At 35.9% G+C, this 23,572-nt stretch overlaps 1 protein-coding gene across 3 annotated transcripts in view; it reads right to left on the bottom strand.

Annotated features, from left to right (window-relative positions):
• Positions 1–495: 495 nt before the first annotated feature.
• Positions 496–23,572, bottom strand: part of Trim23 (tripartite motif containing 23) — a 30,272-nt gene continuing 7,195 nt past the window's right edge. For all 3 annotated transcript variants that reach the window (XM_027401546.2, XM_035440550.1, XM_027401547.2), the window contains exons 3-11: positions 21,504–21,625; positions 18,056–18,334; positions 17,325–17,507; positions 15,679–15,894; positions 12,256–12,390; positions 7,465–7,594; positions 6,878–6,988; positions 5,052–5,176; positions 496–2,221 (exon numbers count right to left, since the gene is read on the bottom strand). In XM_027401546.2, coding sequence (XP_027257347.1) covers positions 2,042–2,221; positions 5,052–5,176; positions 6,878–6,988; positions 7,465–7,594; positions 12,256–12,390; positions 15,679–15,894; positions 17,325–17,507; positions 18,056–18,334; positions 21,504–21,625 — 1,481 coding nt within the window. In that variant the 3' untranslated portion in view covers positions 496–2,041. The remainder of the gene's footprint in view (positions 2,222–5,051; positions 5,177–6,877; positions 6,989–7,464; positions 7,595–12,255; positions 12,391–15,678; positions 15,895–17,324; positions 17,508–18,055; positions 18,335–21,503; positions 21,626–23,572) is intronic.

The following is a 23,572-nucleotide window of genomic DNA, read 5'->3' as shown; positions in this document are numbered from 1 at the left end:
CACCACCTGGCTATAATGGACTTCTTACGCTATTTACTAGCAATGACACTAGATGCACAATTTATTAAGCAGTTTTTATAATAACAAAACTCCTTATAGGATAAATATTTTATTGCTTTCTGTGCTGATCATATATGTAAGTGCAAATAATGACTTCTGCTGGCTATAAATCATTCCTGAATTACAGACCAGGGCTAAACACTCGTTGACATACCTGCTGTGTATAATTTATACAGTAATAACTAGATATAATATAGAATTTCGGAGATATAAAGCAAATCATAAGAATCTGCTGATTCTTAAAATCTGACACTTCCGAAAGAGTATATAATCTTAACAAATGACTAGTCAAACGATTAAGTATGCACAGTAAATAGGAGCCCGCCTGAGAAAAACAATCACACTTAAACACTACAGTATACCTATATTATAGTCATATTTAAGCACAATTTTAAAATTATGTTTGGTTGTATTTTAAAAATATGAATTACAAAGTTTAACAAAATTAGTGAAATAATATACTTCATAATTTACAAGAAAATCAAGTACACATCTTAGTGACAACACATTTTCAGTTACCTAGTACATAAAATAGTTCAAGGTCTCACAAGCAATGCAGTATTTTTATTTTTCACAGTTACTAAAATCAGTCAAATATTAAATAATTTAATTACAAAGTATTACATGTGCACATAAACTACTTGTAACAGCATGACCAGTTACTTTCTTAAAAAACCAAGGACAAAATATTATATTTTTATTTACATATGTGATGGGCTTTTTCTAATGCTGTTTTCTAAAAGGTTTACAAAAAAAAAAGTACATTTGAAAAAACTGAATCAGAACAGTGCCACCTAAAAATTACATCACTGTCCTTGTAACAACTGCACTACGGTTTAAAAATCAGCTTCATCCTAAAGTAAGAAGAGCATTAAAAACAAGAAATCTTGCTATTTAACAAATTCAAGAAATCATGCTTCCATAATGAGAGTATCCTTTACAAATAAGAAACCATAAAGAATGCAGAATTTAACTTTTATTCACAATACTGCCATAATAAATGTAAACTTTTATAAATGTTTCTTTTTCTATAGACATGTTCTTCTTAACTGAGACCGTCCTCAAGAGCCTTGACCCTTTTTATTATCATGTGAATGCACTTAGCTTGGGAACCTTGTTAAAGAAATTAGCATTCCCTACTGTTTGAATAACTTTCCCTAAGGGGTAGGTAGTTTTCTATTTAGGTCTCTATGTGTTCATATAAAGGCCACTTAGGACACTTTACCAACAAAGGATGCAATATTACTTAGCCTAAGTAAATGCTTGAACTAAAGGACCAATTTAGGACCCTGTCCTAGGAAATAAACCTAGGCCCAATCCTGGAAATGGTTCTTGTTAGTGAAGATCAAACAACTTTCACAGTTTTATTGTTCTTAGTTTAGAAGTGCTCTAATGATCAGGTCCACTTAGATATTATTCTCTTTGTGCGCTATGCAAAATGCTTTAGGAGAGAGTTCTAATAAAACTGTAGAAAACACTGATTTTCTCTAGTTTATACTCCCCAGCATTAATGATACTGTTATACCCAATACAGCTTCAATTCCAGTACACAACTGCCATATCTACTGCCAAAACTGAGTAAAAAGGCGGGTAAAGAAGCTGTACTTCCCTAGGATCTGTTAGGCACACCACTGGCTGTTTTTTTTTTTTTTTTTTTCACTTGAAATAAAGAACCTTCTCTTACCTGTTCTCTATGACTACTCCTCCCTAATATACAGGTCATCTATAAACTGAAAGTCTCCAGTACCTAATGTACCTTTTAAAAGTCTATATCCAAGAAATTTCTATTTAACCAACGTAATATGCTCATTTAAAACTGCCACAGAATAATTTTAAAAAGCAATGGCATACTTAGTTCTCAGTCCAGAATTCTTATATATACACATCCTATATTAACTATCATATTTGAGATGTAAGATTTCTTAGGATACATTACATGCAAACTTTTAACCATAAGCTTGAAACAACTGCTGCATTAGAATCAAGCAACATCCAACACTCCAGCAGCCACAAGTTGCCGGGACAGCCAGTCCAACCCTTCGTAGAGCCCCATACCACTTCGAGCATCACAACCCTGAATATACCAGCTCCTACCACAGCATAGTTTATGGAGACTGAGAAGTTCAGTGATTTCTTCTACTGATAGGGCTCCAGCAACATCCTAAAAGACACAAAATATAATTTTTATCAGTCCTTCCAAGGGATCATTTTTCTCTTACTATCTATATAAAAATTTTTGTTTGTTTTTCAAAACAGGGTTCCTCTGTGTAGCCTTGTCTGTCTTGGAACCTCTTTGTAGACCAAGCTGGCCTAGAACTTGGAGATCCATCTGCCTCTGCCTGAGTGTTGGGATTAAAGGCTTGTGCCCCCATTGCCCCACATCTAATAACATTCTAACTGAATCCTAAACAAAACCTATATTTACATTCAGTAATTATTCTGAGATAAATTTGAAAGAAATAAAGAGTTTTAGCTAGAAGTATCTATATATTAAGGGCAATATGATGAAATCAATCATAGTTATTCCTCCTATCTGAAAGGTCACCATAAGGCATCAGCTATATGGCCCCATCTCGCCCAAAAAGAAAAGAAGTACATATATAACATTTAAAAAACAAAAAACAAACAAAAAAACCAAGTGGTTTATGTAGAAACCAACAGGAAGATATTTTTCAACTTAATATGTTATCAACACATGTGGGTTATCTTAACATTAAAACTGCTTTCTTTACATAGATGCAATGTAATTACTAACAACACCTGCAATTATTGAAGTCATGTGTTCATATGCTACTATAAACCTATATATATGGTTAAGCCTTCTACATCCATGGATTTAACTAACTAGTTTAAATTTTTTCAAATATTATATGCCCATTCTGAACATTCCTTGCTCCTACTTCTCAGAAGCAACAATCAGTAACATTTTCTTACAGAACATACAAACCTGTACTTGTTATCCCCTAAACAATAAAGGCTAACAACTATTAACATACCATTTACATTTCTCTAAGTCTTATAAGTAACCAACGGCTGATGTCAAGAATATAGGAGAATGTGTGAGTTATACACAAATACTAAATATTATAAAAAGAATGTAAACATCCAAAGGCTATGTTACATAAGTTTATCTACATTTACAAAATTATCTTGGGTAACATGATATACTACTATAGACCTTGAGAGTAAAGGAGTATATGTATCTAGAACTTGAACAGATGTTGCCACTGTCTTGTAATAAACTGTTTAGTTAACTATGCTAGCAGTGTATGACTCTAAGGATTCTGATAGTTCATCTTTAGCAACAATACAGGTATCTTATCTACATGTTTACTGGTCAGGTAAGGATGTTTCAGTTCTTTTTGTTTGCCTGTTCTTGTTAATTTTTAGTGAGGTGAAAATTCTTTATTTTTCATTCTACTTTCCCCTCCTGTGACATCTACTGTATTTAACTTTACTTCAGAGAAATGGAGAAATGGCTCCATGGTTTGCATTGGTCACTCTTCCAGAGGACCTTGGTTTTATTCCCAGCACCCAAATGTCCTCACAACTATGAGGCTTGGCTTATGATTGTCTGTTTTTCCAGTTTCAGGAGCTCTGACACCCTTCTTCTGGCCTCTGTGGGCACCAGGCATACACATGCACAAATATATGCAGAGGAAATACCCATCCACAAAGCGTAATTAAAACCCCACCATTGCTTCAGTTAAAAGCATTCTGTCACGCTGGGCAATGGTGGCACACACCTTTAATTCTAACCCTAGGGAGGCAGAGGCAGGTGGATACCTGTGAGTTCAAGGCTAGCCTGGTATTGAGAGCAAGTTCCAGGACAGGCTCCAATGCTACACAAAGAACCTCCCCCTCCCCCTCCCCCCCCCCCCCCAAAACACACAAAAAGCATTCTAACCCCCTGTGAAGCTCAGGCACTAAGAGTCTAGCCTCCCCTACCTTATCTTTCATCTTCTCTATTCAGCCACTATTCTAAATCTACCTTACAGAAGTCCTCCTATCTCCTCCCATCTTTCTATTCCTCTAATTCAAGGTATTATTAATTACATGTCCTATGTTTACTACCTGGCTGTGTTTTGTTTTGTTTTGTTTTTACCCCCAAAATTAGTCTTAACATTTTGGTATGATGTTATCATGTACAAGTCCAAAAAGTTTGATATTTTTTTCCTTTTGCATAAAATCTTAACCTTTTTATTCTAGTCCTGCAAGGCCTTTACAACATAACCAGATCTATTAATCTAGGTCTTCTTCATCCTCTACCTGAATCTCTTAAAAATACATGTTATGTCTCTTCTTGTTAGTATTATTTCCTTTATCTACAGGCCCAAAGACATCTATAAAATCATCCTATCACAATTTTAATTCCAATCTTATAACCTAAGCCTTTTATTTTCTTGAGACAGGGTCTTGCTATGCAGCTCATGCTAGCTTTGAGATTTCTATATAGGCCAGGAAAGCCTAAACTCTTGTTCCTCTTGATCTACCTCCCTCAATACTACATTTAGATTCTTTTATTTTTTTTTTTTGAGGGGGGGTAGAGATAGGGTTTCTCTCTGTGGCTTTGGAGGCTGTCCCGGAACTAGCTCTTGTAGACCAGGCTGGTCTTGAACTCACAGAAATCTGCCTGCCTCTGCCTCCCGAGTACTGGGATTAAAGACGTGTGCCACCACCACCCGGCTTTACATTTAGATTCTTTAAGATACCAATTCATTTAGAATAGCTGTCTCCTGATTGAAGTTACTTCCCAGTTTATCTTTATTAGAATATAACACGCTCCATAAACAAGAATGCACTGTCTGCATCAATTCATTGATTTGTGTGTTTATGTGTACTCTAGGATAACCAAGGTAATATTTTCCATAGCAGAAATTTTATAGATAGCTATTGAGTTGATTCTTTGAGATCTTCTCATCTTACTTATGACATGGAATACACAAAGCTACTAAAGTAATAAGTGTTTTGATATAAAAAAAATCTATTACCTGTTTGTTAGCAAAAATCAGAAGCAAGGCATCTCGGAGTTCTTTTTCCGTTAACAACTTTGCAAGTTCGCTGTGTGCTTCACTGATTCTGTCTCTATGACTGCTATCAACAACAAATACAACAGCTACCAAAAATACACAAAAATACTCAAGTTATTTGTTAAATTTCAGTAAATTAACGAAGTAATATTCATTATTCTAGCTAAATTTTGTTTACCATCTCTGTCTTCATTTAAAGGTTGCCTACTTAATAGCAGAACTTAATAATTTTTTTCCTTTTTGCAAATGTTTTAATGTTTCTAGTTTTGCAAACTATCAGTTCTTATCTGAATTTTTTCCTAAGTGCTTTTGTGACAAAACATCAAAAACATAAAATGCCTTAAAAATGGCACAAATGTAATGCCCTACAGTTGTGAAGATCAAACATCCAGAGTAGGTTAAAAATCAAAGTATCAGCAGGAATGTACTTCCATAGGCCATTGCTGAGAAACAGTTCTTGCTGGCCAATATATTGTGGTCTTTACTCACTAGACCATTAGCAACCCCACACCTCAGTTCTGAAGCAATTCCTTATAAATTACCAGGTCAAAATCGCTTCTCATAGAGCTTTATACTCTGACTCACACTCCTTTGTAGTACTTAATAATTAATGATATAATCTTAGTTTACTTCACAAGTTTACTTTCTCCTCCTCTGATAGGATTTATAAAACTGACTCTACCAAACACGAACGGCTCTCCTCTCTAATGTGCTTAAGATCTACCTTGAGGCTACTATTATTTGAAATTCCTTCCTTTACAAAAAGTCTTACAAAAGCAGAAGGGGAGGACTCTTTTGGTGTAGGAGGGTCATTAAGAGGAAGGACAGTATAATGACACATACATACAAAAGTGCCATAATGAAACTCATTACTTTGTATGCTAACCTAAAAACAAACAAACAAACAAACAAACAAACAAATAAAAAAAAAATGCTGGGTACACTCTGGAGGCAGAGGATCTTTATGAGTTTGAAGCCAGCCTAGTCTACATAGCAAGCTCCAGGCCAGGTAAGGCTACATAATGAGACTATGTCTCAAAACTTAAAAAAAAACAAAAAACAAAAAACCGTTTTAGGGGAAAAAAATACAATTTTTACAAAATAAAGTATCACCATGATTATCTCTCTAAAGTATTCTTCTCCTTCAAAATTAGGGCTTATAGTAACCATAATAACTAAATGTCCTGGTTAAAAAGAGTCTAACATTTAAATGGGAATAGGATGGATGACAACCTAAACAAGTGTATGAGTATGTTTCATGGGGGGGGGAGTGTAGAATGGAGACAGGTGTGATAAAGGCTAGATGGAATGCTGGGGTATGTATAGTTTGGTCAAGAGAAAGCTATGATGGGTTCCTCTGGGATCACACTATATATAAATCAGGCAGTAGTGATGTTGAACAATCATAAATTACAATAGGCTAAATGTTACCCTCAGAATACACATATATGTCACAAATTCAACTTCATGTTGCCTTATGGTCAGCAATCATATCCATAAGAATACTGATAACAGATTTCAACTTTAATAACAACCAACAGGAGGTATTTTTTTTTTATTCTATAATAATGGCTTTTCATGAGTAACCGGATGTACATATCCCAATTTTACCGTTACTTTTTAAATTTAAATAAAATACATTTACATCATTCCCTCCACTATTCTCCTCTGCTCAAATTCTGCCATTATTCTTTTAAATAACAGTTTTGTTAGAAAAATCAGAGGACTAAAAACTCATCTTAAGAATCTTTTTAAGTTAAAAAAAAATTGTCATTCTTGACTCTTACCTTGTGTATTGAGGTAATAATGTTTCCACAATGGTCTTAATTTGTGCTTTCCACCCACATCCCAAATGGTAAATTTTAGATTTTTGTATTCCACAGTTTCCACATTAAAACCTGTTTTGCCAAAACATTACTTTTGTATTTATATTTAACAATGAATGACACATCAAACAGAAACAAATCCCTGTTTATATTTTGAGTTAGCAATTGTCTGCTTACAGCAATAGCTACTGAAGCCAAACCAACTATACTTCTAGTCCTTTGGGGAATATCTACCTTTAACAGCTGCAGGACCGCTACAGTTTCACCAGGGTCAGGACCTGGGCATCCATATATCTGCCAGCTCTGTACCACTGCCACCACCTCATTCCAAACATCAGCCAGATTCTGTAAGCTTCTATTCCATCTGACTGTCCTATCAGCATTCAGTCCTCTTTGCTATATCACCATGCATACTTCAGCCCCCACAACCATGATCTCGTTTTTTTTTGTGTGTGTTGTCTTAGCATCAGAAAGGGGAACCTGCATACCATCACACTCACAGAATTCAGCTAGCTACAGGCCAGTTGGCTATCAGTACTCAAACTTACCAATTGTAGGAATAGGCTGCATAAACTCATCTTGTTTTAACTTGAATAAAATAGTAGTTTTCCCAGCACCATCTAATCCTAATGTAACTACTCGGATTTCCATTTTGGGTCCAATATGAACTCTGTTGTCCTGTGGTTTTGAAAAAAATGAAGTCAGAATATGACAATATTTATGTTGTTGTTTTGTTTTAACCATGTTGAGTGACAGACCTTGTCCCAGAACAATGTTAAGGTACCTGACACTAGCCTCCAGCCTGCAGTTACATGCATACACATGTATATGCAAACACATGAACATGTAAATATCACACAGAAATTTAAAACCTCAAAAAAGGGATAATTAAAAATAAAGACCACTGTTAAACGTCCTGCAATATCTCTTATTAATAATACTGGTCCATATTTTTCTAGATACATTCCACATTGGATAAGAAACATAAAACAAATTACTATTCATTTCCTTTTTTGTGTGTGTGTATTTTTCTAGTGCTAGGAAACAAACTCAGGGTTTCATCCTGCAACAAAAAACAATATATCCCAACTCTCCAAGTATGTTTTGAAAAACAATATACAGATAATACAACTATTATATTTCACTTGCCATATGTTATGGAAAGCTTTCACTTTAATATATACTGACCAAACAATTTTGATAGTTTACAATCTGTGAACAACTTAACCAATCTGTCAGATTTTAGATCATTTCTTACTTTTTGATGTTCACAGAGAATTGAAATGAACATATGTATACACATTCCTAGTGTAAGACCTGTCTATCTTCTTTGAATTATAAAAATGAGACTAAAAAGGAAACATTTACTAGACTATGTTTTAAATTTATATAAAAATTTGTACAATAATTCCTGACATTTAAGTGCTATCTGTTGTTAGAAATTATTGTTTTGCTCCCTTTTTAGAGTACTATTTTTTAACTTTCATTTTTTTAAATATGTAATTTATTTTTATTTTATGTTCATTGGTGTTTTGCCTGCATGCGTGTCTGTGTGAGAGTGTCAGAAGCCCTGGAACTAGGTGTGAACTGCCATGTGGGTGATGGAATTGAACCTGGGTCCTCTGGAAGAACAGCCAGTATTCTTAAACATTGAGCCATCTCTCCAGCCCATCAAATACTATTTTTTTTTGTTTTTTTTTTTGTTTTTGTTTTTTTTGTTTTTGTTTTTTGAGACAGGGTTTCTCTGTGTAGCTTTGGAGCCTATCATGGCACTCACTCTGTAGACCTCATAGAGATCCGCCTGCCTCTGCCTCCTGAGTGCCGGGATTAAAGGCGTGCGCCACCAACACCTGGCTATTTTCTTGACTTAAATTTTTCTAGCTACTAATGCCCTTTTTAGAATCTTATTTTCTTTTCAAATGTAAATATTTTTTTAGAAACTTATGAGATCTTCCTTTTCATTCTAGTTAAGCTCAATTGTTCCATAAGCATCAACTTTATCTATCTATGGGCTCCCAAGTCTGCAGTGTAGTTCCATACTACATCTCAGAAATATGATATAAAGACACAACTCTAATTGTGAGAACCTCAGATACTAGCTAAGATACCACACACTTAGGCCAAGACAAAACCAAAAAGAAAACTGTGGTTGGAACTAGTGGAAGAGCTTTATTAGTATGGACAAGGCCGAGTTTGATCCCTAGTCCTGCTAATAAATAGACAAATAAGTTGAGGCATTCTTAGTGTCCATCACTGTTCTTTCCTTACCAAACATAACAAGATATAAACTAGAGAATTATAAAATACTAGTAAACTGCATGCAACAACTAATTAAAATGATTTTACACCATGACCAAATGGGTTTGTGCCAGGAAGACATTTCAACATCAACTTAATATACCCCCCATCAACAAATGAGGGCAAGAACCAAGTGATGATCTCAACTGACACCAACAGAGTATTTTAGAAAATCTATATGCCTTTACAATAAAAAAAATTAACAAAACACTAATAGAAACCATACACATGAAAATCCCATAGTTAACACATCTAAGGTAAGAAAAAGTCAAATCTCCCTTCTAGCCATCTCTAATTTACATGGTATTACAGGAGTATTCAACATACTACTGGATTAGAAATCTTAACTAGAACAACTAAGAAGACATAAAAACATCCAAATCAAAAAAAAAAAAAAGTGAAATTCTCTTTATAAATGGCATGATCTTGATGTAGGAAACCCTGAAGACCCACCCCCCCAAAAAAACCTGTTAGAATATATAAAGACACAAGATCAACAGAAAGACAAGTTCTATTTTTATACATTAATAATGAACAATTCAAAATGGAATCTAAGAAAGCAATCACATTTACAACAGAAGTATCAAGAGCAATAAAACACTTAATAACAAACTTAGCTAAACACTTCAAAGACCTGTCCATTGAAAAATACAAAACATAAAAATAAATAAAACTTAAGAAAGCAGAGGAGAGGGTTAGTGAGGTGGCTCCGTGGCTCATTTATTGTTCTTGCAAGAGGCCAAGGTTCAGTTCCCAGCATCCACATAGAGGCTCACAACAGTTTGTAACTCCAGTTCCAGGGAATCTGACATCCTGATCTGGCTTCATCAGGTACCAGGCAAAAATGACGTGCACATACATATATGCAGTCAAAATATTATAGCCACAAAAAAAAGTAATTTTAAAAAACTGGAAAGCATTGCTATATTTCCACACATACAAGACACTTAACAAAGGGGCTAGAAAGATGACTCAAAGATTAAGAGCACTGGCTGCTCTTCCAGAGGTCCTAAGTTCAATTCTCAGTACCCACAAGGTGGCTCAAACCATCTATAGTGGGATCTGACGCCCTCTTCTAGCATAAAGGCATACATTTAGATAGAGCATCATATACATAAAATAAATAAATCTAAAAAAATTAATAAAGACGTCTTAGGCATTCCATGTTCATAGATCTGAAAAATCAATATTGTTCAGGTGTCAGTGTAAGTTCTACCCAAATCCCAATGACATGGAGTGAAAGTACTCTTCAATGGTAGAGTATTTGTATAATATATGCCAAATTACAGATTAGAAAACAAAAAGACAACTTTTGTGGGGAAGAAAAAAATGTTATAGGCCTCAAGGAACACAGCTAAAACAATTTTGAAGAGAACAGAGTCAGAGGACTAACACTTTCTGACATCAAAATATTTTACAAAGCCACAGAAATGAAAAACATGTGGACTGACGCAAAACCAAACAAACCGAGTAAAGTGCCCAAATGTAAACCACCACATATACAACCAAATGATCTGCACCACGGATTCCAAAGATGACTCAACAAAGAAAAAAGATGGTCTTCAAACCTGTAATGAATAAACTGAAGATTGGTGTGTGAAAGAATGAACAGGTACGCTTATTTTACACCACACACAAAAATTAACTCAAAATGAATTAAATGAAAGCACTCCTAACTATAAAGCTAGAAGAATACAAAGAAAAGCTTCAATACCTTGAACCTGACAATAAATACCTGGATATGATACCAAAGCACAGGCAACAAAACCGAAACAGGCTGGCAGTGGTGGCATTCGCCTTTAATCCTAGCACTCAGGAGGCAGAGGCAGGCAGATCTCTGTGAGTTCAAGTCCAGCCTGATCTACAGAGAGAATTTCAGAAACCAGGTCTCGAAACACACACACACACACACACACACACACACACACACACACACACACACACACACACACACACACACACACACACGCGCGCACAGCAAGAACAGGTAAAGAAATTTACATAAAATTTAAGACCTTTCTGCATAATAGGTCATAATCAACATAGTGAAAAAGAAATTTATCAAATGAAGTAAAATATCTAGAAATTAAAAAAAAAAAGCTGAAAAGAGACTGGTAAATACCCATGATTCATAAAGAACTCTTAAACAACAACAAAAAAAGTGAACCAAAATCTTATAGTTACTCAAGACAAACAACAGGAAAGTATACGAAAGAAACATTGTTAACCAAAACAAAATGCAAAATAAGACCACAGTTAAGATAAAATGTCATACAGGTTAAGATGGCCACTATCCAAAATGTGGAGAAATTATAATATTTGTACAACAACAGTAAGATTATGATATGTTAACCATATGTAAAATACCACAGAAATTCCTGATAACATATGTGGCTGAATGCTTGCAAAACATGCACAAAGCTGTGGGTTCCATGCCCAGCATGACAAAAACCTGGTGTGATGACACAAGCCTATAATCCCAGCACTGGAGGTTGAATCATGAGTATCATCATTAGTTCAGTGTCATCCTTAGCTATTATATAGTGAGTTTGAGACCAGCACAGGCTACATACAAACCTTTCTCACAACAAAAAAAAATTTAAAATTTTTAATGGAAAATTTGAAAAAAACTTACTACATGACCCCTAACTTTTATTTCTGGGTATATCACCACAAGAACTGAAAATGGAGGCTTGCAGAGATAGCTAGACAGGAACGGGAGAGATGGCTCCTCGGTTAAGAGCACTGGCCACTCCTTCAGAATGTTTTCCAAAAAGAATCTAAGAAATTTGAGTATTAGCTGGATACCTGACAGTAAAGTATAAAAATATAAAATTACTAAATGTCTTGGGTACAATTCTACTTAAACTGTGAAATAAGAACAGAGATTTAATCTCACTTGTTTCTATTGCCCACTGATGAAAGTTTTTATTGAAATTTTACAACTCATGAGTTCCCTAGTGTCCTCCTTAATTTGATTTACATTTCATGCTACTTGCAATTTGTAGAAAGCATAGGTAAAAACAAGGGCAATACATCACCTTTGTAAAAGTGACTGGGATACTGGCATCCAACTGAATGTGATCTGCAACCTCTGTAAACTGCTGCTGCTGTTTCTGCAGTGTTTCTAATAATCTTGTAATTTCTTGTTTTGCCAAGACAACTCTGCAATCATCCTAGAAAACAAGATGGTATTTCCTATAAAGTTTTCCTCTTAAAAATGGAGACTCCATCAACTTTCAATAAAGACCATGTAATATCACAGTATTAAAAGTAAATTTTAGAAGCTAAGGAGCTACAGATTAGTTTGCAAAAGGCTTGCCTCATGAGCATGAGAACTTTGAATTCAATCCTCAGAACCTATGTAAAAAGCAAGGCACAGTGGTACTTGCTTGTCGTGCTGGAGAGATGTACAGTACATTACATTGGTAAACCCATGTGTTGTTTGAGCTCACTGAGAAGCTGGCTCAGGAACTGGGGTTGCTTCCCTACTTCTGAGCCATGTCTGTTTATGTTAAGTGTCCTCCAAGCCCCTTGTCTGGCACTAACTCTGTGACGAGAAAGGGAACAGCAAAAGAGATCAAGGGTAAAAACATCATATCTTAGATAGGATTCTATTGCTGTGATAAAACAACATAACCAAAAGAAACTTGGAGAGGAAGGATTTATATCAGCTTACAGTTTCACATCACAGTCCATCCCTAAGGGAAGGCATGGCAGGAACTCAAACAGGGCAGGAATCTGGAAGCAAGAACTCATGAAGAGGTCATAGAGGAATGCTGCTTACTGGCTTGTTCTCCATGACTTGCTCAATGTTTTCTTATAGCACCCAGGACCACCAGCCCAGGATGAGCTGGGCCCACCCACATCAATCATTAATCAAAAAAATTCATCACAGGGTGACCCTAAGGCCAATCCAGTGAGGGCATTTCCTCAATTGCCATTCCCTCTTCCAAAATCACTCTAGGCCCTATCAAGTTGATATTAAACTAGCCAGCAAACATCATGTCCTTACAAACAGCAAGAGAACAAACATTCCGAACATGTTACTATTGTTGCTTTATCCCATGATATAAAAGTGCCTACGGTCAGAAAGAAAAGTATGAAGTTCAGCCACAGGAAGCTCATCCATGGAGAGAAAGCTCAATTGGGAACTCTAGCTGGCTGCATTAACTTCTCCAGTTGATTTCTGCTGGACATTGTGAGCACCTGATTTGATGATGTTATTTCTACCTGTGGCTATTTTTTCTTTTACTCAGAAGACTCAATCAAGGCCCTGTTCTGCCTGGAATTCCAGCAAGAACTCTAGCTGGCTGCCTCATGGAGCTTCCCTAGTCAGCTTCTGCTGAGTATTTGTAAGTCCCCAGTTTGACTATGTCATGTTCCTACTGTTACTTGTTTTTTGTGTTTTTCTTTTTTTTTTTTTTCTGAAAATTTCATCTGAGAGGACAATCTGCTCTGCCAGAGACTCTAGCTGGTTGCCTTAGGATTTCTATAGTCAGTAGTTTCTGCTGGATGTTTTGAGCACCCAATTTGATATTTCCCACCCAACCCCCCTGCCCCTCCCAATTTATCTATCTACAGCCATCTATCCATCTATCTACCTATTTGTCATCTATCACTTACTACTTACACTTTTACTTTGGCTTGATATACACTTCACTCATTTTTGAGGCAGGGTCTAAATGTATAGCTTTGGCTAGTCTGAAATTCACATTGTAAACTAGGTCAGCCTTGAACTCACAGAAATCAACCTGACTATGCCTCCCTAGTGCTAGGATAAAGAAGTGCACCACCACACCCAGCTACATACATAGACTTTTTTGTTTGAATTTTCAAATTTTTATTTGCATACATCTACTAATAACTTCACATTTAGAACACTTAGCATCAACATGACCAAGAATTAAATGACAAATATTTGAAGTGGGGAAAATCAAAAAGAAAACTGTATGTACATGAGTGTTTTGCCTACATATTTCTCTATGCACCACATGTGTGCAGTGCCCATGAAAATATAAGAAACCTGTAAGAAGAACCCCATGATCTTTTCAAAAACTTCATCTCCTCCTGTGACGACTGATTAGTCACAGGAAGCCCAAGCCAAGAGTAACCCACAGCAAGTTGCCTCCTGCCTTCCAGCTTCCCTCTCTTGCTCCCTATTAAAAGTACCCAAGATGAAGCTAGAAGAAAATATACTTACACAGTTCCAGACCCAGTATCAATAGATTTAAAAGAGTAAGAACAGAATCAAAGCACATTATAAATAGCACGTATACCGTCATGAAAATCTTGGTCATGAACTTGATGTAAATAGGAAAAGGGGCCTGGTGGCTGTGGCAGTGGCGGTGGTGCACATCTTTAATCCCAGCACTCGGGAGGCAGAGGCAGGCAGATCTCTATGAGCTCAAGGTCATCCTGGTCTACAGAGCAAGTTCCAAGACAGGCTCCAAAGCTACAGAAAAACCTTGTCCTGAAAAACCCAAGGAATGAGGAACCTCAGATGAGGAATTGCTTCCATTGCCTTGGCCAGTTGGCCCATGGCCATGTCTACAGTGGGTGGTTCCACCCCTGGACAGGGAGGTCTGAGCCACATAGAAAAGGTAGCTGAGCAAGACAAGGGAAGCAACCCACTAAGTAGCATTCCTACTTTCAATTCCTGTCTCCACCTTCCTTCCTTGGCTTCCCTCACTGACAGACTGTTACCTGTAAGACAAAAAACAAAACAAAACAAAAAACATTTCCAGCCCCAAGATGGTTTCTGTCAGCATTTTACATAGCAACAGAAAACAAACGAGGACACACATCAACTTTTACAAGTGAATATGACATAGGTAGGCTCAACAACAAACAAGACTAATAATGAGCTTGTAGGCTGGCCACACTCTGTATCATGAGCCACGTAAGAGAAAATTTTCAACATTGGTAAAAGTTTTAAATTATAATTTGAAATCAGCAGCACATCAGTGAAGACAAGATAGACTTCAGCTTTTCAAAAATTCCTAGGGCAATAATTACCCCTTACCTCCCACTTGTGACATTTTTGCTAGGACAACCTAGAATTTCACTTATTGAATTAAAAAAAAAAAGGAAATCATCTACAAAGTGAGTGATGAATCAAAGCATCCAAGAGTAAACATTTGAGTTACACCTTGAAGGAAGATTTCCACTGAAAGAAAAGAATATACTCCACATCAAAAGACAGAACATGTGTGATAAAGGAAGGCAAAAAGACTTAGCATGATTGAAGAATGACATTGCAGGGATCTTAGACTCTGTAGCTTTATGACAGGAACCGCATATGAACACTAATATGGTTGGTGGAACAATATGAAGTTAGAGACCACGTCCTAAGAACAATACAGCTGAACCCAGTCACTTAATTAATGAAAGAGTACAGTGTATCTCTGAGAATTGTGTGTTTAACATTGAAAATATAGCCTAACCACATTTGAATTACCTACCTGCTGCAAAGTCTTTTCACAATGGAGACAGGCTGTTGAAACCTGGGACAAGAGAATGGTCATATCCTCTTGTTGCTGCCTGAGCCAAATCAGTTTTTCTCGAACATGAGCATCAACAACACTTAGAGCCATTTCTTCTTGACGACAAAGAGTTTCATGTAAATCAGAAAAATAAGCTCGGACACATGATCGGGCATTCTCTGCAGTACCTGGGACCTATGAAAACAAGAATAAATTTTAAGCAATTAAAACACTGAATACTTTATATGTAAAATAGCAAATATGAATACCATTTACACCCTTAAAGATTTTAATCTCTCCATTAGACCTTCCCCTATAACTACGTATGCTTTGAAATTTAACTGTCAATAAATTGTATCTGAAGCAAAATGAAACCTAATCTCCAGTTTTCCCCATTTCCAAACCTAATTTCAGCAAATGGTAACTTCAGCCAAGTGGCTGAAGTTAAAAAAAAAAAAAAAGAAAAAAAGAAAAAAGAAAAACCAAAATTCATCCTTAACATCTCTTTCATATTCCATAACTAGTATTTGAAAATTCTGCTGACTTAAAAATATTTCCAAAATTGCCGGGCGTTGTTGGTGCACGCCTTTAATCCCAGCACTTGGGAGGCAGAGGCAGGCGGATCTCTGTGAGTTCGAGACCATCCTGGTCTACAAGAGCTAGTTCCAGGACAGCCTCCAAAAGCCAGAGAAACCCTGTCTCGAAAAACCAAAAAAAAATTCCAGAATCTAGTCATGCTTTACTGCCACTACCTCCAACAAACTGGTCCACACAATGTAATTTCTCATCTGATTATGGTAAAGAGCATTCTAACTTCTCTTAATGTCCTGACCAAACAAACCACCCACCAATCAATACTGACAACTAATTGCCAAGACTTAACTACCATTTAAAATCTCAAATCCATCCTCTTTTTTATCGCTACTCCAATATTACAGGACATAAACATCTCTAAACTGATTTCAACAGTGTCTTAACAGATCTTCCTGCTTCCATTACTACTGTTTTTCTAATTCACTTTCTACATTTAACAGGAACATTCTTAATGTAAATGTGATTATTTCATTTCTTATTTCATTCCTATGTCAATAGTTTAATGGCTCATATTGGTCTTAAGCTGAAGTTCTAAACTCTTCATCATGACTAAACTTTTAAGTCTTCAAGTTTTCTTGTTGTTAGACCCAACTCAATGCTCCAAACATAGTGAACTTCTTTAAGAATCCACAATCTATCCAGTCTTTACTTATAGTCACTTACGTGCATTCCTCCCTTTGTGGGATAACTGACTCACAACCCACTCTTCTGTCTGACTGAATTCCTTCAAATCTCAGTTTAACCATCACTTCTAGAAAGCCTTCCACAAACTATATGATGTGTTATACATCTTATATACTACCAAGTATATACTGTAGTACTTCCCTACCCACAACACAAAATAATTATCAAATTTGAAACTCTCTTATATGACAGATTATAAATACCATGAAGACAAAAAGAGTTTCAAAAAATTTATGTTCACCATCCAGAGTAGTACTAGCCCATTGTAACTGGATAATAATCAGAAGGGGCAAAAAAATGAGAATGAAAAGGTTAAGAAGATAAAGAGGGAACAAAAAAATCCATACATGTTCTGTGTGAGCCATTCCAAGTCCATCTTCCACTATTTGTTCTCCTCCTTCAATGTGCTGAACAATTCCAACTAATTTTCTGGAATAATCTGATATTTCTTCAGTGAAGGTCCGTATGCAGTGAGCCATATCTAAAATTGATGCTCGGATCTGGTTAGCTTCTGGTTCCAGTACTGAATGCTACAGATACAACACAATTATAGGAAAGAATTCATAGTGGTGAGTGGTGTCTACTGATTTACAAAAACTACTTATAATCCCTTTTTAGTAAAAACAAACATCAGCCTCAAGTGGCTTTTGTTAAACATTTCAAACAAGTACAACATTAGAAGACAAAAAAATATTAATTTTCACTCCTTTTTTAGAGACCTATACTACAAAGAAATAAACCAGAAGTTGGAAGTACATGTATTGTTATACAAGAAACTAAGAGTTCATCCAAAATTATATCCTGAGTTATCAATAGATATAAATATTATCAAGGCAGTACATATTACAAAAACATGCACACAAAGATGAGACTTTTTGTCTCCTGCTGGAAATAATCATGAAGACTCTCTGAAATTAAACTATTTAGAAACTAAAATCCTCAATTTCTTCCATGCTACTGAGGCCAAATCATTCACTACATCTTTCATCAGTTCTGCCTTCACAAAAATAAACAGGTCAATGAAAACAAACGCTAGGCTGGTAAAATAGCTATTTATCCAACTGAATTAAGTTCATACCTTGTGACCTTGGTGCTTTCCATATTCTTTGCAGACACAGCACATGAGTGGGCTAGTTTGACAACCTTCTTCCAAGCAAACAAACTCAATGGCATGCACCTGGTGCTGGGAGCACATGGTTTTCTCATGAGGTTTATCAGCTAGAGGCACTCGCCTATGCTTTGCTAATGTCTTTGTAGAATGAGTAACTTGAGAACACTCTGAGCACAAGTGAGTTGCACACACAGTGCAATATACCGATGCAACGTGAGCTTCATCTTCATCACAGCGGATGATGCTCTGATAAACAAAAGATTAATGCCTTAAAACTGAACCCACTCATTAAAACATGGCAAATTTTCACCTACAAAAACCCACAATCTTTTGTATTTAACTTTAACAGGCTCATACATGATATTAAAAAAGCAACTTCGTTAAGTTAATCATTCCAAATAGAAACAAAGAACTAAGGAATTAAACAAAGAAAACCAAAGTAAGCAAAGCAAAATGGTCCTCAAAATAAGTGGCTTCTAGAGCCAGAAGTAGTTCTGGAAACTTTCATCCATGATGCAACCAAACACATTACAGAACAAAAGGAAGAAACAGAAAACAACCAGCTGCAGCTTAATAACTAGTCAGCTGGATATAGCTTAGTTGATCACAAGGATTTCCTTGACCAACCAAAGTTCAGCTTCTTCAATTAACTAAATTATGCCAAAACTCTATATTGGTTTGGTCTACTGGACTCAGTACATGCATCAATGGCCTCCTAGAAATTTTATTTAATAATGAAATATACTGGTAACTAACTATAAAGGTCATATGCTACCTATCCATCTAGAAACATATTTATTTTTTCAACAAAGTAAGAAGCTATCTCTGAGACTAAGTATCAACAAGGGTTACAATTCTGGGACAAAAATATATTTATTCTCATGAATAGTCCCCCCCCCAAAAAATGCTGGGAATTGAAGCAGAACTTTATAAATGCTGGGCAAATGCTCTGCCATTGAACTACATACAAAAACATCTCATAGATTCACAGTTAGTGTAAAGATCTCTTCCATCAAATTTTCAAAAGAAATGGAACCATGGAAAAATTACTAATATTTTAGAAAGACTTAAATTCCCACTGCTTTAGTTACCTGTCATGAGGATACATAAGAAGAAAATCAGCACTATGTTGTATAAATAACCCCATACTAAGGTATGGAATTAACTGTGTAAACTTTGAAAACAAAAAACACCTTTGACTCAAGATGGGAAACTCTGATCTCAATAGATTTTGAGAGCTGAATTGTATACATACATATATACATATTTTTCTAAATATATGGTACTTTCTAATAGCTCCACAGGTGAATGGATTACAATCATGACTGGAAACCACACTTTTAGAAGTCCCAAGTCAGCTGCTAAATATCACTTTTAAGTTTCCTGAAGTATCAAAGGCAGGGTTTCATCCATGAAAGGAAAGTACTCTACATTGAACCATACCAAAATCTTTATAAAATGCACTGGAAGTGTGTAGAACTGATCTTTCAGATAATGAGGAATGCTTTGAAAACTTTTGTATGATATGAAAAGGCTGTAATTAGCAAAAGAGACATTTAGTGTGTTTTTCCAGAAATAAAAATTAGATAGTAGACAAATTATATCATTTATTGACAAACTAAATTTAAAATTTTAAAATGACACAAAGGTTGAAACAATTTATTTTGCAATAGTGACAAATAGGTATATATATCATAATATATTCGCATCTTCTGTTTTCGAGGTCTTACAAATAATTTATAAGTTCAACAGTACATAATATTCTAATGTTTTTACAATAAAAGATAGAACATATGAAAGGACTGTAATGGTTTTATAAATGAGAACACTTCAATTTGAAAATCATTTTTCTAATTCATTTTAATAGAGGGAATCACCAAAGGGAAGTTGCAATAAATCTATTGTTTTTTTTTCCCTTGAATAAAATATGCAGTTTTTACAGAGGAGAGGCCACCTTAAATGCCCTCTCCTGATAATGAGATTGATGACTAATTAATTCATATGTCATTGTATAGCCGTCATCCAGCAGCTGGTGGAAGTAGAAGCAGACACCCACAGCTAAACCTTGAACTGAACTGAAATCCAGATCAGAAAAGGAGGACTGAGCAAAGGGGTCCACACCAGGCTGGTGAAACCCACAGAAACAGCTGACCTGAACAAGGCAAAACTCTTGGTCCCCAGACTGATAGCTGGGAAACCAGCATGGGACTGATCCAGACCCCCTGAATGTGGTGTCAGGGAGGAGATCTTGGAAATCTATGGGGCCTCTTGTAGTAGATCAGTACTTATTGCTAACATAGGAATGGACTTCAGGAGCCCATCCCACATGGAGGGATACTCCCTGAGCCTAGACACAAGGGAGTTGGCCTAGGCTCTATCCCAAAGAATACAACGGATTTTGAAGACCCTCTATGGAAGGCCTCACCTTACCTGGGAAGCAGAAAGGATATGGGATTGGTAAGGGCTTTAGTTGGGGGGGGGGCAAGGGAGGAGGGGAGGGAGAGGGACCTGGGATTGACATGTAAAATAATTTTCTTTCTAATAACAAAATGATTTAAAAATAAAATAAAATATGCAGTTTTTAAAGTCCATAACTAACACCACTGACAATTATTTACTGCAATGTCCTTCTATACAGAAGCCTATCATTTGTTAAATAAGCTATGCAGACACCTCTTGAAGGGCTAATAATGTGTTGGCACATTGTTAATGGATTGTTTTGGCTATATTTAGCAGACATCTGTCTGTCAGGATAACATAAAACGCACATCAAGCATACTGCTTAACTTCTTTCTTCTTTTGTTTTTTAATGTTTGTTTGTTTTGCTTTTATTGTTTTGTTTTGTTTTGTTTTGTTTGGAGACAGGGTTTCTCTGTGTAGCTTTGGAGCCTGCCCTGTTACTTGCTGTAGACAAGGCTGGCCTCAAACTCACAGAGATCTGTCTGGCCCTGCCTCCCGAGTCCTGGCATTAAAGGCTAGTAGCAACCTCCTCAGATTCTACTGTTACATTTAAATTAGTTCATGTCTAAACTGAAAGGCTGCTCATAAAGGTGGTCTATCTTTTCTTGTATTTTGCTATAGAGGTTTCGTTTGCATTTTCTGTACTAATACAGATTAAACATTTCTCTTACTCTCATAATCTTGCATCTTAAAGGCTTTCCTTAGAAAGAACTGAATTGTGAGAAGGAAAAAAGAGTTTACTCATAAAGCAGATTAGACATAGAATTTCAACAAATTTTAGTTTCTGTTTTATTTTTTGAACAGTGTGGACTTTGGAGCTGGAATATAGTAAAAAGCTAAGTTTCTAAAAACTCATGGATAAAGCAAACAAGGTAATACTGTGCTAATATTAGAAAATATTTTAGGATAAAGAAACTCATTTTATAATAAAAATTTCAACAAGTCCCATGAATACCTCTCCAGATATCCCAATGGCTTCCTCGGCAGCTCCATACTGACCAATATGTCCATTCTGCAAACGCTCTAGCAGCTCCAGTAAAGCAAAGTTTTTCTTCAATCCCCAGACACCTGAGTCTCCTAGGAAAAATATGAAAACAAAAGTAAATATAACAAAATGAAATTTTAATCAATTTACCTCATACCTTAAGAGTAATTTCTAACACATATAGTTCAGTTATTAATTTTGTCTAAAAGTTGCCAGGACAAGTGCTTGTTAATGTTACCAAAGACCCCCTCAGCACAAGTAGACACATATCTTACAAATCTTTTTTTATTTTACTATATAAACTAAAATAAGCATTTAAATATTTTTCAGATATTTTACAGCTATGTACAATAAGAAATGCATTTTATGTCACAATTCAGGCCAATATTCACACACCAGAAAAAAATAAAGTTTCACACACTAGGGGCTGGGGAGCTAGCTCAGTGATTGCAGTGCCTGCTGTCAAGTGTAAGGAGAGTTTTGCTGTCACAAAGCAAAATACAGGTGGGGATGATGGCTCTCTTGTAATTCTAGCTTCAAAAGGTAAAGACGGGATCTCTGGAGCAAACAGTAGCAAGACTATCAATATTGGACAGTTCCCAAAGATTCTCAACATAAACCTTGGTCATCCAATACAGGCAGATACATATGCACATATACTCACACATATAAACACACATACAAGTATGAATATCATACATAAACATGCATGGATTTTTTTAAAAACTTGACAAGTACTTTTATAGCAGTATGCAATATACTGCTGTGTTTTACTCTATTTCTTTTTAAATGTGACCTCAATGGCAGAGTATGTCCTGAGAATTTGCAAGGCCCTAGGTTCAATCCACGGTGTACTCTTACTCTCTCTCTCTCTCTCTCTCTCTCTCTCTCTCTCTCTCTCTCTCTCTCTCTCTCTTTCTCACACACACACACACACACACACACACACACAAAAATATAAACTGTTTACAATCAATTAAATTTATTTCATGACCACAAAAATAAATTACTGTATAAAACATACAAAGGACATAAAAAGATTCATCTCTAAGTAAACTGCAACTAGAAGAACTAAGATTCCCAACCCTTTTTTTTAACCTGTAATGGTCAATGGTTACATAAATTCCTTATAGTGAGGGCTGGTGAAATGGCTCAATGGTTAAGAGCACAGGCTGCTTTTTACAAAGGATCCAGATTTGATTTCTAACACCCACATGGTGGTTCAAACCATCTGCAACTCCAGTTCTGAGGAACCTAACACCTTCTCCGGCTTCAGGAGGCAACAAGTGATATACAGATGCACGAAAAATACCCATATATATAAAATAAAAAAAATTTAATTAAAAAAAGACACCTCATAAAACCACAAAACAAAGCAAGAGAATGAGCCCTGTCAGATAAGGTTCTGCAAAGCTTTGAATAAGAGCAGACAGTTCTTTACCTCAAACTGAGCACATGAGGACATATGCATATCCATGCAGACACTTGCAAACACCCACTGTTTTCTGAGCCTACAAATAACAGTCACATCATTCAGCAGTTAGGAACCGTTGAGTTCCCACAGCACAAATACTATTTTATATTACTGCCATCTTGTGTTTGTTAATAAAATAAAAATGCAAAAAGATAATGGTGACACTGTCTACCAGGCTCCTTTCCTGTTAGTCATTATTTTTTTCTTGAGAAACACTCCAAAACCATTTTCTGGTTTCTTAAAACTAGGCTATCTTTATCCTTCTCTTTGACTTCTATAATTTCATTTCTCAGATGCTACTACACAGACCACTGAAACTTGCCTTCCTCAGCTTTACTGCCCCTCTTCAAGGCTTTCTCCTTGTTTCCATTTGTCTCATGCATTTTACAAACTGAGGTCCAGCTACTCCACTTGTATAAACATTGAAATATTCAGAACAACCATTTAAAAATAAGGCCTTGGGAATTTCCCCAAAGTTTAGTTATTATGTAAGGAACACACAAATTCCCAGGAGTACCTAACAATTTTGAAATTACAAAAAAATTTTACACTCTTGATAGTTTAA

Source organism: Cricetulus griseus, chromosome 2 (assembly GCF_003668045.3).
Source record: "Cricetulus griseus strain 17A/GY chromosome 2, alternate assembly CriGri-PICRH-1.0, whole genome shotgun sequence".
Classification (NCBI taxonomy): Eukaryota; Metazoa; Chordata; class Mammalia; order Rodentia; family Cricetidae; genus Cricetulus; species Cricetulus griseus.
This window is presented reverse-complemented; position numbering and strand designations above follow the sequence as displayed.